The following is a 16,372-nucleotide window of genomic DNA, read 5'->3' as shown; positions in this document are numbered from 1 at the left end:
CTCATTAACTAGTCACATCTGCTATCCTGAAAAAGACCCTTTTAGCCCTACTGTCTGCCCTCTGCTAATCAGTCAATCTTCTATCCATGCCAGTACCTTGCCTTGAATTCCGTGGGCTGTTGCCTTAGTTAGCAGCCTGCCATGTGCCCTTCTGGAATTCAAATTGATCATTTCCACTGGCTCACCGTTGTCTAACTTGCTCACTAACTCCTCACAGTATTCTAATAGATTTATTAGGCATGACATCCCTTGATGAAGCTGTACTGACTGAGCCCTCCTCTTACCATGTACCTTCAATACTCTACAATCTCAACTCAGTTGCTGGTGGATGGAGATTATGGAACAAAACTGCCCTCAAATGAAGTTTGGCTGAGAAACCCACTGCAAAACTGATTGGTGAGAAAAGTAGTGGCACTTTACATCTACTGCTGGGATTGCCTGATACAGGATAGGGAAAATGGAAACAGTATTGCTTCCCACAGTCTGAACACAATCCCACCAAAGATATGACAGAAATAGATATTTCCAGTGACTGCATGATTGTCATACCATTAATTATTTGCTGAGGTTAGTTGATGCAGTGAGTGTGCTAACAGATCAATCTCAATGGATAAGAATGTTGGGAAAATGCTACTATTCAACAAAAACACTCCCAGCCCAAGAAATTGGAGGGATTTATTTTGAGTGTTTGTGGGAGTGGAGAGGTGTGAAGGGTTGTGTTGGAATATTACAGGTAAATATTGTTTCCTGTTGCCTCATTTGGTTTTAATTAATTTTGGAAAAAACCTCTATATTTAGTAGAGCAGATGAAAATAAACCTGGCTTGACAGCATCAACTGGTCTGCAGGACACATGGTAAGGTCCATAAGACCATAACAGTGACAGCCCTTGTAATACTAGCACAGCCAGGGAAATTTCGGTCTCTCGATTGCTCCCCCGTCTTTAAAGTAAACGAGCAGAGGCCTGACGTTAATGGCAAAAGAATAGTTAGCTACAAGTTGGTGTGCAAAAGGAAGTCCAATTTGTAATGAGCAAGAGTTAATTCAAGAGATAGGCGTTCCTGGCTGGTTAATTAGGTCTTTGCTTGCCTTTCAGGAAGGATTTGTTATTTTTCCTCAACTGCCCTCCAACCCTCTGTTCACTTAGTTATTGGCCTGTGATGCAAATGGGGCTGTCTTCTCCACAATATTTTATCCACCTCAATGAAATTTCCCTCCAGCTTCCTCAGGCCCAAAGAAAGTGATCCCAGTGTATGCAATCTTTCTGCCAATCTAAAATTCCCTCACTAGTGCAAGAACAACCTTTGAAAGGAAAGTGGTTAAAGAGTGTCACTGTACCAGGGTAAAGCTGCTCATGTAACAATCAACAGAATTTCAGTGAATGACGGTTCATGAAGAGAATTTAAATCCTGAAATTAAAGTGGATTGAAAATCTACTCCACCATTCAATATGATCACGCTAGTTGGACATCTCAATACCTTTTACTCACTCTGTCCCTAGAGCCCTCTGCACCATTGGTAATCAGAAATCTGTCACTCTCTGCCTTTAAACATACTCGAAGACTGAGCTTCCACAGCTTTCTGTGGTAGGGAATTCCAAGGGGTCACCACGTTCAAAAACAAAATTCACTTCAGCATCTAACCAAGTGGCAATTCCCTTGTTTAAAAATTGTGACCCTGGTTTTAAACTTGTTAGTCAGAGAAACACATGACCTGCATCTGCCCTGTTTATCCCTTTAAATGTTTGAAGTTTTAATGAGATCACTTCTCATTCTACAAAACTCTTGAGAACACAGGCCCAATTTGCCGAACTTTTGTCATCACAGGACAGTCCCATCATCCTCTGTTGCGCTCCTTCTGTGGCAATAATATCTTTCTTCAGATAAGGAGACCAAAACTTCTCTCAATGTGTCAGCTGTAGCCTAACCAAGCTCCTATCCAATGAAAGCAAGAATTTACTACTCCTATACTGAATTCCCCTTGCAATAAAGGCTGATATTCTATTAGCATTCGTAATATTTTGCTGCACTGCATATTAGGCTTTAGTCAACAAGACACCTTGGTATTTTTGTAAATCCTAACATTACAGCCCAACATTGAGGAAATTGTCTGCATATCTGTTTCTCCTACCAGAATGGATACCCTCACATTTTTCCACATTATATTCCATGTGCCATTTTCTTACCCAATCACAAAACCTGTTCAAATTCTCTTTAAGCCACTTTATGTATTCCTCTCGACACACATTTCACTTAGTGAACTGCTTGGGGTCCAAATACTGATCACGTGGAACCCCTCTAGTCTCCGCCCATTTATTCCTACTGTCTGTTAGCCAATCGTTAATCCATGTTTGTATATTATCTCCTATCCCTTTAAAACTATTATAGCCAGCCTCCTGTGGGGGGGCTTATCAAAAAGCCTTCTGAAAAATCTAAGTACAAAAGCCATCAGCTCTCCTTTATCAATGTTATTAGTAACATCTTTTTTTAAAAAAATTCCAAGATGTTTGTCAAACATTATTTCCCATTCACAAATCCATAGTATTCCCAATTTGATCATTACCAGCTAGGTGCCAATCTCATATCCTTTATAATTAATCCTAAAATTTTCCCTACTACTGATGCAAGGCTAACAGGTCCGTACATCTCTCTGTTTAAATAGTATGATGAAGTTAGCTATCTACTAATCCACAGGAATCATTACAGAATCTTATAGAATTTTGGAAGATAATCACTAATGTAGCAACAATCTCTACAGCCACCACCTTAAACTCACTGGGATGTAGATCATCACATCCTGGGTATTTATCAACTTTCAACCCCAATAATTTTGTTCAATTTCTCACTCTCCCGAGACACTTGAATCTATAATTCTAGAAGATTTCTGGTATCTTTCTCACTGAAAACCAACACACAGAAAGTTAGCTCTCTACCATTCCTCTATTCTCCACCATGAATTCTTCTGACTCTTCTTGTAATGGACCCACATTCATTTTAGCTGAATGTTTCATTTTTACATAGTTACATAAGTTTTTACTGCCTGTTTACAACATTTTGCGAGATTGTATTCATATTCTATTCTTACTTTCCTTATTGATTCCTTTGTCCTCCTTTCTTGTATTCCACAAACCTCTCAATCCTCAGGCAGCTTGTTATTTTGGCAATTTTATAGGTCCAATGTCATTTTATTCTCTTGTGGTTTCCTCTGAGCTTGGGTCTATGGGAAATCCTGCGGTCTAGTGGAGAAGAAAATCAGGATAATTTATTTGAAAGTCTTTTTTATCTTGGATTCCTCCTTTTCTGCAATGGATGGGTCACAAGCTGCATGTGCACCTTTTCAGGGTGCTATTACTTTTAGTAACTGAGAGACTTCTCTGTAAAGTTTACATTAGATTAGTCTGCTTTCAGCTTCAGGAGGAAGTGCAGCCGTAGGTCAGAGGGGACGGTGTGCAAAGGGGCTGTGGGTGCTTGCTTCTTCACCCTGGATTTCACGCTTCAATCGCCTGCCAGAGTCCCTTTCACTGGAGATCCTACACTGTTTGTCTCCACCCATAGTTCTGGATAGATTGTGGAACTGAGAGACAGCGTGATGAATTAGATTAGTCAGGAAAACAGCAACAACAAGTTCAGCAAAGTTGGGTCTAAATCCCAGCATTCCCTCCTAACAGCATTGTGAGTCTACCTACAACACATGGACTGCAGTGGTTCAAGACGACAGCTCACCACCACCTTCTTAAGAGTGACTAGCAATAAATGCTGTCCCACCAGTAACACCCACATCGCACAGTTTAAAATAAAATTAGGCAATTGGGTTCCTGACCAGGAATCTTCCTTCTTGCAGGAACTACATTCACATGATTCTGCTCAAAGTCTGATCAGAACGGCAGAATAAGGAAAAATAAGTCACCCTTTCCCTGTATTGTGAATTTCCATGACTTTTGATCTCTTTGCATGATGGAATGTGGTTTGGGCAGGTGTAAGCAGTCATCTATGAACTTTGTTGGCCGTAATTTCAGGTCTGATTTGCATGGTGGAAATTTCCAGACAGCCCAATCAGACGCGAGATTTTCCCTTGTCTGGGAGCTAACTTTTTCCTTCACTTACCTGTGGGCTGGTTGTGCAGCTCCTGGAGTTTCTGTTGCTATTTCACAGGCATTGACAGAAAGTGTCAACAATTTGACTTGCTGAAGCCAGAGAGACATGTTTGATACAAGCTTGGCCCAAATATAGAAAAAAGAGCTGAAACGAGCATAGTTGGGATTGTTGGAGGATAATGTCATATTCGGCAGTTCCTCAGGGTAGTGTCCTAGGTCAAACATCTTCAGCTGCTTCGTCAATGGCGTCCCCTCCATCATAAGGTTGGAAATGGTGGTGTTTATCAATGATTGATTGCACATCTGTGACTCCTAGAGTAGTACATGTCCAAATGCAGTATGATCTTTATAATATCCAAGTACTTGGATTGATGACCACTTGACATTCACTGGCATTGAATCCCTCCATGTCAACACCTTGGGGTTACCATTGACCATATATTTCCTGAAGTTATCCATCATCCACAAGGTATAAGTCAGGAGTGCACTTTTGTAAATCTGTTCACAAGATGTGGGTGTTGCAGCCTAGGGCATAAGAGGCACTTAAGAGACAATCATTGCTGTGAGCCCAGTGTCACATGTCAGCCAGACTAGATAGGGATGATAGATGTCTTTTAGGGAAGGAAAATCAGCAGTAGTTTAATGGTTGCTTCTTTATCCCAGATTGTATCACATTTAAATTCCCACTATCTGCCATAACGAGATTTGAGCCCATGCCCCTGCTGCATTGGCCTGATTTTCTGGATTACTAATCCAATCATACGACCACTACACTCCTGCTTCCCTTTTATTTCGGATAACTTCCTACTTACCTAGATGAGTACAACTGCATCAATACTCAAGAAGCTTGCTACCGTCCAGGGCAAAGCAGCCTGGCATTTTTTCAGACAACTGCAACATTCACTCTCTTCGCTATTAATGCTGGTAGCAGTTTGTACTGTCGAGAGAATGTCTCACAGCAACTCAGCAAGGCTTCCTGCACAGTACCTCTCAATCACAGAACTGTCGCCCCCTTTCATGTCACCTATAAAGCTAAAATGAAACTACTAGCACCATTTCTTCTTCCCTGCATCAATATCCTGCAACTCCATCCTAAACAATCTACGGTGTTCCTTCACCACACAGACATTAGCAGTTCAAGAAGATGACTAACTACTATCTACTGGAGACCTAGGAGGGGGATTAGACCATTCAGCCCTTGAGCCTGCTGCACAATTCTAGATCAAGGTTGATCATCTTCCTCAATTGCATATTCCCACGTTATACCTATACCTTGATGTATCTCGAAATCTGTCTGTCTTGCACCTGCTTGAAGACTGAGCTTCCACATGGACAATTCCAATGGTTCACCTCTCTCAGTGAAGAAGTTCCTCATCATCTCAGTCCTAAATGGCTTGCTCTTCATTCTGAGACTTTGTCCTCCATTTTGAGAGCCCCAGCCGTTGGCAACTTCTTATTCCTTAAAGATTTAGATTTCAACGAGATCACCTCATTCTTCCAAACTCAGAGCCCACTCTCCCTATCTCTCCTCAAGGAAATTCCCAGCAGCCCAGGCATCAATATGGCCAACCTGTGCTGCATTCCCACTATGGCATGTCCATCTCCCTTCAGCAAGGAGATCAGAATTGCACACAATACTCCAGGTGCAATCTCAGCAGTGTTCTATACATTTGTAGCAAGACCTCTTAGCTTCTATACAAAAATGCTCTTCTCAAAAATGCAATTATATTATCTGTCTTCTGATTTGCTTGCTGCACCTGTTTGTAGCTTTCAGGAATTTCTGAACAAGGCCACCGAGGAACATTAGACAGCGACATTTTCCAATCTTTCTCTATTCAAGAAATAAGCCGCACCTTCATTTCACCAGTCTCACTCTCATCCACAATATACTCTATCTGCCAATGTCTTGCCTACTGTCTTGGACTGTCCACACTCGCTTGAAGCCTTTTTGTGTTCTCCCCACAATTCATGCTCACCAAGTTTTACATCATCTGCAAAATTGGAATAATTATAATTTGTTACTATGTTATAATCATTAATAAAGACTGTGAACAGCTGAGGCACAAACAGTGAAAATTGCAATACCCCAAAGGTCACGGCCATCTTATGTGTGAATGACTTATTAATCGTTCCTCTTAATAGTTTAACACATCTAAAGGGAGAAAGAAGTGAATTTGTTTTTTTTTATCTCGTGCTCACCAGGACTGGAATGTAAAAATCAGACACGAGAAAAGAAACATCAATTTACATAGTATGAGAAGAGGGTGCTGATTGGTTGCGCCATCATTGGCATTGGAGATGCAGGAAGAGCAATCAATCTTAATTCTCAGACCAGGCAGGTCGATTCTGAATGTGTTGCCATTGGGATGTAGCAGCAAATTGGCTGCCTCCCTGATACATTTTTTATAAAGAAGGTGCAAAGTATTTTACTAATTCCACTTATATGTGTAGACCAGGCCCTGAGTATTTAAATACATAGCTTATCATTCATGCAAATACATCACACAGCCAGCCCAACTGATAATCTTAAATTGGTTTCTGATGTAACTCTGAACACAATCTGGATTATCTATGAGACTATTTTCAACAGCATAACCCCATTCAAGTGTGGGTACACTTTTTGGATGATTGCAAGCCTGGGCTGGTTGAGTCCAATCAGTATGCTACCAGCTGTGAATCATCAACCAGACATGTTGTTTGATCCTGCCCTTTCACCCTCTGCTTATTTCTCATATGACCCCAGAAACAGTGAGGAAATAACATCTATAGAACAATCAGATGCCACTCCCTTTGGCAATAAACTGTGTTCCCTCATGCCCCCATGATCTTGTTTGTGGACCTCTGTATCACCCCATGCTGCCTCCTCAAACTTGTTGAATACCACTCTGGATATTTCTCCCATGGGACTGTGCTGAGAATTGAGTGGGCGATGTAGATCTGCAGTCAGTAGTGTCTTTAATGAGTCTAAGCTGTTCACTGCTTTTATTTCAAAATTGGTGGACACGTTTCTGATTTTGGTGCCTGCTCACCTTCCATCCCATAAGAAAAATCCTATGAAACTTGCAAAAGATCAAACTTGTCTAGTATTCTTCCAAATGGAGCTCCAGTATGAGCCTACTGTTTACTACTGGTCTCCTAGATAATAAAATGTGAGGCTGGATGAACACAGCAGGCCCAGCAGCATCTCAGGAGCACAAAAGCTGACGTTTCGGGCCTAGGCCCGAAACGTCAGCTTTTGTGCTCCTGCGATGCTGCTGGGCCTGCTGTGCTCATCCAGCCTCACATTTTATTATCTTGGATTCTCCAGCATCTGCAGTTCCCATTATCACTACTGGTCTCCTACTGGCTTTTCCGTCTGTGCATGGATAATTGCAGCAAGACGATATTGCTGACCCTGTGTCATCACGCTATATTTAAGTCGAGAATGAAGAGTTCAATGATGATTATGAAACTTGTTGACTATTGGAAAAACACATCTGGTTCACTAATGCCCTTTGGTACACGAAATTGCCATCCTGACCTGGTCTGCCCTACATGTGACTCCAGACCCACAGCAATGTACTTGACTCTGAACTGTCCTCTAGGCAATTAGGGATGGGCAATAAATGCTGGCCTGGCATGAATTTAAAAAGAAGTAGCACCAATGGGGACCAGCTCTGATTGGTAGCAATAGAACCCAGTCCGTTGATATAGAATTTAAAGTTTGTCGACTCACTTTGAACTCTCAATGTTACATCTAGCAGGTGTAATTACATAACCAGGAAGCCTGCGAGACCATGCATGGTGGGCTGTTGCTAACATATATTTTAATATCTGGATTCTTCAGGCACTGGATTGCTCACTCGCTGTTTTCAATTCTTTTCTTTTCAGCCATTGAATAAATGCCAAGCACTTGTAAGAAGAGAATCTGTGGTTAATTTGGAAAATTTCAGGAAGTTATACATCAGGAGGAAATGGAAAGTAAGTGAAATTCAATCCTCAAACTGGTACTAAAATAATTGTTTCTGCTGCTTTATGTTGAACGGCCTGTCTGACTTGCTTTGTAATTTATAAATCTCCCATTTCTTTTCAGCTAACATATAGGATTGTGTCATTTTGCAATCATTTGACTCGTTCCTTTCTTAAGAAGAGTTATCTGAAAACAGGTGAAATTTCAGTAAGTACAGCTAGATTGCTATATCTTATCTACAGCAAGTCTGTTTCCTGACATTTTAAGATTGTGGCTTACGTTTCCTCTTATTTCTGTTAGGAAAGAATTAAAACTCTGACAAGATTTCTTCAACTCTTTGGGGAACTGCTCATTTTGGTTAGTCCATGTTGAATGTATTTTCCCCCCTTCACTGTCACATCAGCTCATGGTGAAGCTTGATTTCTTTACTTTTCCTGCTGACAGTTCATTCAGATATCACAAAAGTCTCTGCACACCTTACATTGGTAACCCTCCATCTGGATTTGAAGATCATTGTCCATTTTCTCTCATCCCTTGCTTCACCCTGTCTCTACAATATCCCCCACTCTTGTAACCCTCATCCTCTCTCTATCATCCAATTTCTTGTTTTGCAATTTTATAACAAGCTTATCTGTCGTATTTCTAATCCTGCCAGTTTAGTGACAAACAAGGGACAAAACATTAACTCTGCTTTCTCTGCACAGATGCTGCCAGATCTGCTGAGTTTCTCCAGCAATTTCTGTTGCTATTTCATAATTAACCTTAAGACTGCTTCAACTTATTCATGTCTGCTACCAGACAAAGAACTATTACTCAAGACAGGAAAAACAGTGGAAAGTCAGGTTATGAGATGGATTCAATCAGTTTATAGAGAGGTATAGATAGGTTAGGTAAGTGGCCAAGAACTTGCTAAATAGAGTATGACATAGGAAAATGAGAAGTTGTTCCTACTGGAAGGAAGCACAAAAGAACAAGGTATTATTTAAATGAAGAAAATGCTGTGGTCTGATGGTTGGCGCTGAGGGAGTGCTGCACCATCAGACAGATGGCCGTGAGGGAGTGCCGCACTGACAAAGACAGTCGGCACTGAGGGAGTGCCATGCTTTTGGAGGGTCAGTAGTTAGGGAGTGCCATGATGTCAGTGGGTTGGGGCTGAGGGAGTGCCTCACTATCTGACGACAGGCACTGAGGAAGTGCTGCGCTCTTGGAGTGTTCACACTGAGGAAGTGCTGTGCTGTTGGATCGTTGGTGCTGAGAAAATGCCATACTTTCTGACAGCAGACACTGAGGGAGTACCATGCTGTTGGAGGGTTGGTGCTGAGGGAGTACCATGCTGTTGGAGGGTTGGTGCTGAGGGAGTACCATGCTGTTGGAGGGTTGGTGCTGAGGGAGTACCATGCTGTTGGAGGGTTGGTGCTGAGGGAGTACCATGCTGTTGGAGGGTTGGTGCTGAGGGAGTACCATGCTGTTGGAGGGTTGGCGCTGAGGGAGTACTGTATTGCCCTCAGATGGACATGATTTTGAAGAACAAAATAAGATCTCTCTGGTTTCAAATTCCATATTTATTTACGTCACCAACATCTTTTAATACAGATTTTGTCATCATTACCACATGCCATTTACAGGATATTGTTAAATATTGGACTGCGACATTTTCCACATTCCAGCAGTAACTATCTATTTGGCTGATAAGTGCTTTACAATGCCCTGAGAGGCTCTGTGATAAGGTGTGAAATCCAATGCACGTTATTTCTTTCTTGTTTTAGAGACAATATGACAGTGACAATGAGGAAGTGAGTTTCAAAAGAAGGCCGTCCAGGCCGAGGAGACGCAGCAGCACGTCATGAAGAGATTTCTGATTGGCTTGTACCAAAGAGAGGTAACCCCAAAAACAAGTGGATCGTCGTACTGTTAGGATCAACAAAACCTTAATCTACACAAGTGCTGCTCGTCCTTGTTGCTGAGTCAATATCAGGCATGTTCAATAGAAAAATTGAACATACCTGCACTCTCTCTCACTCACTCACTCACTCTCTCACACTCTCACACTCTCACACTCTCACACTCTCACACTCACACACTCACACACTCACACACTCACACTCATACTCACACTCACACACTCACACTCACACTCACACACTCTCACTCTCACTCACTCACTCACTCACTCACTCACTCACTCTCTCACTCTCTCTCTCTCTCTCTCTCTCTCTCTCTCTCTCTCTCTCTCTCTCTCTCTCTATCTCTCTCTCTCTCTCCGACCAGATGAATGATGGCAGGCTTATGCTGCCTGCTTTAGAGAACAAAGTGTGCAATACGTTTTTGCAACTCAATGTATCTGTCCAGACTTTCTCACATGCAATTCTTGTGATTGTACTGATGCATTGCAAATCAGGAAAGGTGTGATGCAGTTCTGGAAACTCTCGGCAGTCTGGCAACATCTACCAGAGAAGTCAGAGTTAACCTTTCGGGTCCAGTGACTCCTCTTCAGAAACGGAGTTCTTCTCACTGGATCCAAAACATTAACTCTGATTCCCCTCCACAGATGTTGGCAGACCTGCTGAGATTTTCCAGCAATTTCTGTTTTTGTTTCTAATCTCTAGCATCTGCATTGCTTTTGGTTTTTGTTTGATGTGATGAAAATTCCTTAATTGTGATGGGTCCTCCATTTCAAGCCTGTTGCTGGAGGTACTTTGAGTGGAGATCTGACACTTGGCCACAAGAATGATAGCCAGGGAAAGGAGATAAGGGCATGAATGATTTTGACTTCATTCAAACTGTACACCTTACCATGCCTGCAAGGCACTCCTTTTGTGCAGGGATCATCCTAACATTGGATTGTAATAGAGCTTACTTTCTGTTGAACAGTGAGCAATGTGGAATCAATGATTGGGCAGAATATTAGCCACAGGCTCTGAGTGGAGGTCGAGGACATGTTGAGCAGTAATTTGGGAAATGAGCTTCAGTGAATGAGGCAGCCAAGCAGGCAAATATTTGAGCCATGCTGAACATTGCACGTTTCAACCAGCATCATTTTTATGTAAACATTGCTTCAGGTAGTTTTAGGTATTTTTTAAAGTCTGCAAAACTGATGAAAAAGAAATAACTTTATTTGGTAGACCCTAAAACTTCCAACATGAGATTAAAAGAGAAACCATTACTTGTGTATATGTGACCTCAACAGGAATTTGAGAGAATGACACAATCAAAAGGTTATTGCCTGATACCTGAAATGAGTTCAAAAAACAGAAGTTGCTGGAAAAGCTCAGCAGGTCTGGTAGCATCTGTAAAGAAAAAACAGAGTTAACATTTTGGATCCAGTGATCCTTCCTCTGAACGGTCACCAGACCTGAAATGCTAACTCTGAATTTTCTTCACAAGTGCTGCCTCTGCTGAGCTTTTCCAGCAGCTTCTGTTTTTGTTCCCAATTTACAGCATCTGTAATATTTTTTCAGTTTTAATCCTGAAGTGAGTTGCCTTGACATGTCTGTTCAACCTCTATTTACAGGAGTCGAGATAATAATGTTGTTGCTCCACCAAATCTTTTGGTGACTTTTCTTGGGAAAGTAATACTCGCTCCAATGTTGCCCAAGTGATTAATTAGGTATTAATTATTATGAAGCAAATGATCCTTAAATGCAGTGTGGAGCTCAGAAAAGTGCACAGCATTAGAATGGCAGCTTTGTTTTGGATGTGTAGCAGCTTTTGAAGAGCTGATATGAGAAAGGATGGGACTTTTGGGCCTTGAAGTGAGAGTGACTGTGGACTGTGTTAATAATAGAGTGGTTGTGAGAGAGGAAAGCTGAGTTCACAGTCAGGCAGTCCACTGAGGTTTTGCACTTCCTGACTTGGCTTCAGGTGGCAAACAGGAAGGAGGTTGGACTTCAATCTAGCGATGCTAAAGGAAGTTCAAGTAGAGGATACCTAGCTCTTCCCTTTACTCGGAGAGTCAGAGGCAGTTCAGTCATACCCTTAGTCTCCTCTCTAATCAAAGCAGCCCAGAAGTTAACCAAAGTCCTGAATTGCTGTCATGATTAAACTTATAAGCACCTTGAGGTACAAATGCCAGGTGAAAAATGTTCAAATTTACCTTGTCTCATCCAATTCAGGAGGGAGTATTCAGGTTAACAGAGGAGTGAGCACAGGGAGTACCTGAGAGAGTTTGTTGTATACACATGTCCAACTCATCTCCACACAGGAAAGCATTTAGTTTCTGTATTTGTTTCTGGATTAATTGAGTAAAAATAAAAGAGAACAGCTGGGTCAATGATATTCAAAGGTGCCATCTGCAGAGAAATCCAGATTGGTGGAATTGCCTTTAACATCCTCAATGGCTCAATAAATGAATTGGTAGCTGAATAAAGTAAATTTACAGATGAAGCTTGAATAAAACAGTCATGCAGTTTTGTACCCCCCCCTCAGGCATTTTTAAATTTTCAGATTTCTACCTTGCAGTAACTTATTTTTGATTGAAAAGAATGATTGGCGAGCTCCCTGCCAAAATTTCGATCCAGTTTGCAGACTCCAGTTTCAGGGGCTCAAATTCCATGTTGACTGTTTGACGTTAATGATGAGGAGGATATCTACTGGCGCTGTCAGTGTTTGGCATGTTGATATTGGAGTCATTGTCATTTAGGGACACTGGACAGTAACCGGGCATGCTGTTGGAGATTTTATTCTATCTCCAAACACCTCACCAAGTCAAATGGCCTTTGTTTTCCTACCTCTAGACATTTTTGTAAGTGCTAATCAGAAGTGGTCAAACAATCCTTTTTCTCTGGATAATATATCATGCTTTCAATACCAAATCACTTACCTAAGTCTTACTGACCTCTCCTTGAGCCTAAGAGACAGAGTCAATCTCGTTTGAAAATAAATACTGTGTTTGTGTTTGTTTAGCGTTGCCTGTTAGAGTTGGATGGTTTTTCAGGTCTGGACTGTGCTGGTTGGCCCCTCATCATTCATGTTACCAACCATGCTGTTATCCACAGAGATGCCTGTGCAATTTTTCAAGCTCAGTGACAGGAATTTGAGGGAAAATCAGGTAACAGGCAATGTCTTCTACTCAAGATGTTACTGCTACGGCCTATCTTAATGAAGAACAGTCTGTACAGAAGGAAATGGTACCAAGTGCCCCAAAATTTTCTATGCTTCGAAATCTGCATTTTTTAAGAAGTTTTTTTCTGATCTTTTTTGAGAGCAAAAGGCAACTAAATGCAGCTAAAGCTGGAGCTCCGAGAAACCATTTGCTCCTGCTTCATTCATCCTGCTTCATAACGTGAAACCAAAATTGGGAGATGGCAGGTGCTCCTTTCATCCAACCTTTCGCTTGATCCAATCTTGTGGAGGTTGATTTCTTCTGGGAAATACAGCTGAAGTGAGGTTGGGATAGAGCACTGGCACAGCTATCAGTTGGCTGTAATTATAGACATTGTAGGTGGAATTGGCCAATTGTGTTGTCACTGGAGTGGGATCTAATAATTTAAATTTAAGATGAAAAGTACTTCCAGAATACAATAGCATTCCTAAAACTATACATTCAGCTTTGATTCCCAAGCGAAGATTGAGGTGATGAGCCCTTTGTTCAGCTTAACTCTTGCCTGAAGACTAACTTCAGAACTGACAGCAATGTTTGTGAGTTTACTTGCTTCATAGCTTAACAAACTCAATCGTTTAAAGATTAAGAGGCTTTGCCACTTCCTATGGAAGTGATATAATCTGTTTGACTTGTTTACTGCTGTTCTGGCCCCATTTCAGTGTTGTATCAGATGATAATTGAACGATTACATTTTAATTTATGAACTCTGATTAGAAATGGTTTGAGGCGCCAGAACGTATGTTAACTCACCAATTTTGGCAATGTTGTTATACAACATAAAACTTATTCTTTGTAAATTCTAAAGGCCAAATATTTTAATATAGATTGTGATAATTGCATGACATTGTACATTTTTTTTTAAAAAATCTGTACTTGGGATGTGAGCATGCTTGGCAAAAGGCATTAGCATTTAATTCCCATCTTTAATTGCCCTTGAGAAATGGACCATCAATGCTGGCATTACTAGTGATGCCTTCATCCCATTAATGAATAACAAAAAAAACCTTTATTCATAATGTACTCAGACTTAACGTACAAAATTTAATCTTGTACATATTTTCGTTGCACTGTTATAATGATTAGGTAGGTCCTCGAAGATTTAATTGTTATTTTGGCCCTGAGCAGTCCTTTGCCATATGGGTGATTGGGTGCTTCCAGCAGAGGGTAACGTACCTCCGAACTGCAGACCAGGAAATACTGAGGTCTGTAGCCATTAGAATGCTACATCCTGGGAACACATTATATCTTAGAAGTGTTTCCATAACACCAGCAACCTGTATCCTGACTAATTGGTCCACTTATAGATTATATTAATTTTTTCAGATGTTATGAGAATCTGAGTAATACTAAATAATCAAATAATGTTTTTGATAATGTATAATGTTACACTGCAAATCAGTTTTGTAATTATCAATTCCACCATTTACACAATAAAACTTTGATCTTATGAACTAATTGCAGATTCTTCAATTTACCTTGCTTACAGGGCAGATCAGAAACGAGCAAAGGGATATTTATGTATGTATCAGGCATGCATTAGCATCTTCACTCAAATGTTGCCATTAAAATCTTTGTCTCCTTGCTGTCAATGTTCCCTTTGTGTTGAGGAAAGTCTAAAGTGGCCTGGCATGTGATTACTGCATTATGAGCAAGCTGAGAGCTCAGTCCATCGATTGCAAATTCAACTGGCTAACCTCACCTCTTTTTTATGGGGGTGCGGGGAAGTTGGGGGGGGGGATGGGGTAGGAGGGTGATGTTAACATAGGAAACAGATGCAAACTCACCTGCCCTGGTTGCTATTGAGAGCCTACAAAAACTACATAAACAGAATATCTCCCCACCAGAAAATTGTGTTTTTCACTGCAGACCAAAACTCAAATATTAAGAAGACCAGAGCATGGAACTTGAGAGCTTTTTACTGTCAAAGAATTATAGTCATAGCAACGAGTGAACCTCCCTGTGTACACGGGGCCTGCTTGGTTGCAACTGCCAATTGTGCTGCTGCCAGTGATGTTATGTTAACCTATACTGAATTATTTTTGCACAAAAACTACAGTTCTGTAATTAACGGTGTAATGTTCCAAATTAGTGTAATGAACTTGGAATGAAATTAATATTTCAAAAGTGAATATGTAAATTTTTAAACTGTGCTAAGCTATTTGACAAATGGCCTATTTGTTTAAATAACTGTAAATTACATATAAAAAGAATTGCAATAATGACCAGTACAATTTTTAAAGTTTCAAATAAAATTAAAGATTTAGTGAATGTTTGTTAGATTTAGTCATGATTATTTTACGTTGATTGACCCAAACTTGTGATAACAGAGCAGGGATTTCTTGTTTATGATATTGATTAAAGCTGTCTTTATACTGGACTGTCCATATCTGAAGACGGTGTTTGCAAAATTGTACAGTATTTTTCTATAAATAAAGTGATGAATACAACATTTTGCTGTCGTTTAATGTGATTGCACAGATGCACTTACATGGTTTGTTTTCACAACATTCATTATAAAATCCTAGTACCCTGTAGTAATCTTTCCAGAATGTACAGAGATTTTTAACGGTGGTAATTGATCAAGCGCTGTTAATTGAAAGAGCCCTCAACTGATTAAGGAGAATTGTGTGGTCATTTCAATTATTGAGAGGTAGTTATAGAGAACGCTACAAATTCAGTTGCAAAGATGGTCAAGAAACATTTGAGAGTCGAAGAGTGAGAGGTATTGTGTGGTCTGATTTCCTGTGTCCGTAGGGTGAATTGGATTAGATGCTTTACAAAGTCTAATTGACAATACCAACTTCACAGATTGGGCAGTTGATAACTGCTGCTTTTCATTTGCACCTGAGGTTCACTGCATTAATTTCTAGGGGCTAAACAATGGATTGTTTTTCTAATCCATTCTACAAAAATCACACTAGGGTATAAACCAACAGGTTTATTTCTTGTGATTTCAAACAAACCTGTTGGACAATAACATGGTGTCATGTGATTTTTGACTTTATCTACTCCAGTCCAAGACCAGCACCTCCACATCATTATAAGATTTAAAACTGGTGCAGCAGGAGGCTGTTTGGCTCATTGTGTCTGCACCTGCTTTCTGAGTGAACACTATGGCTTATAGTGCCAATCTCCTGTCTTTTCCCTGTAAACTCAAAATATATTGTTTATTCAAATAATGATCCAATGCCCTCTTGAATGCTCAATTGAACCTGCCTCCACCACATTTG

The 16,372-nt window shown here is 40.6% G+C and overlaps 1 protein-coding gene across 3 annotated transcripts in view; it reads left to right on the top strand.

The window, feature by feature from the left end:
• The window catches only part of dapk2b (death-associated protein kinase 2b), a 136,685-nt gene extending 121,849 nt beyond the window's left edge, over positions 1 to 14,836 (top strand). Inside the window, exons 9-13 of one of the 3 annotated variants that reach the window (XM_048520759.2) lie at positions 7,963 to 8,052; positions 8,165 to 8,248; positions 8,342 to 8,398; positions 9,808 to 9,920; positions 14,629 to 14,836. In XM_048520759.2, coding sequence (XP_048376716.2) covers positions 7,963 to 8,052; positions 8,165 to 8,248; positions 8,342 to 8,398; positions 9,808 to 9,888 — 312 coding nt within the window. In that variant the 3' untranslated portion in view covers positions 9,889 to 9,920; positions 14,629 to 14,836. Of the gene's footprint in view, positions 1 to 7,962; positions 8,053 to 8,164; positions 8,249 to 8,341; positions 8,399 to 9,807; positions 10,151 to 14,628 lie in introns of those variants that run through there. The other 2 variants (XM_048520762.2, XM_048520760.2) reach the window with 2 other exon arrangements.
• Positions 14,837 to 16,372: the final 1,536 nt, after the last annotated feature.

The sequence above is a fragment of the Stegostoma tigrinum genome, chromosome 36, assembly GCF_030684315.1.
Source record: "Stegostoma tigrinum isolate sSteTig4 chromosome 36, sSteTig4.hap1, whole genome shotgun sequence".
Classification (NCBI taxonomy): Eukaryota; Metazoa; Chordata; class Chondrichthyes; order Orectolobiformes; family Stegostomatidae; genus Stegostoma; species Stegostoma tigrinum.
This window is presented reverse-complemented; position numbering and strand designations above follow the sequence as displayed.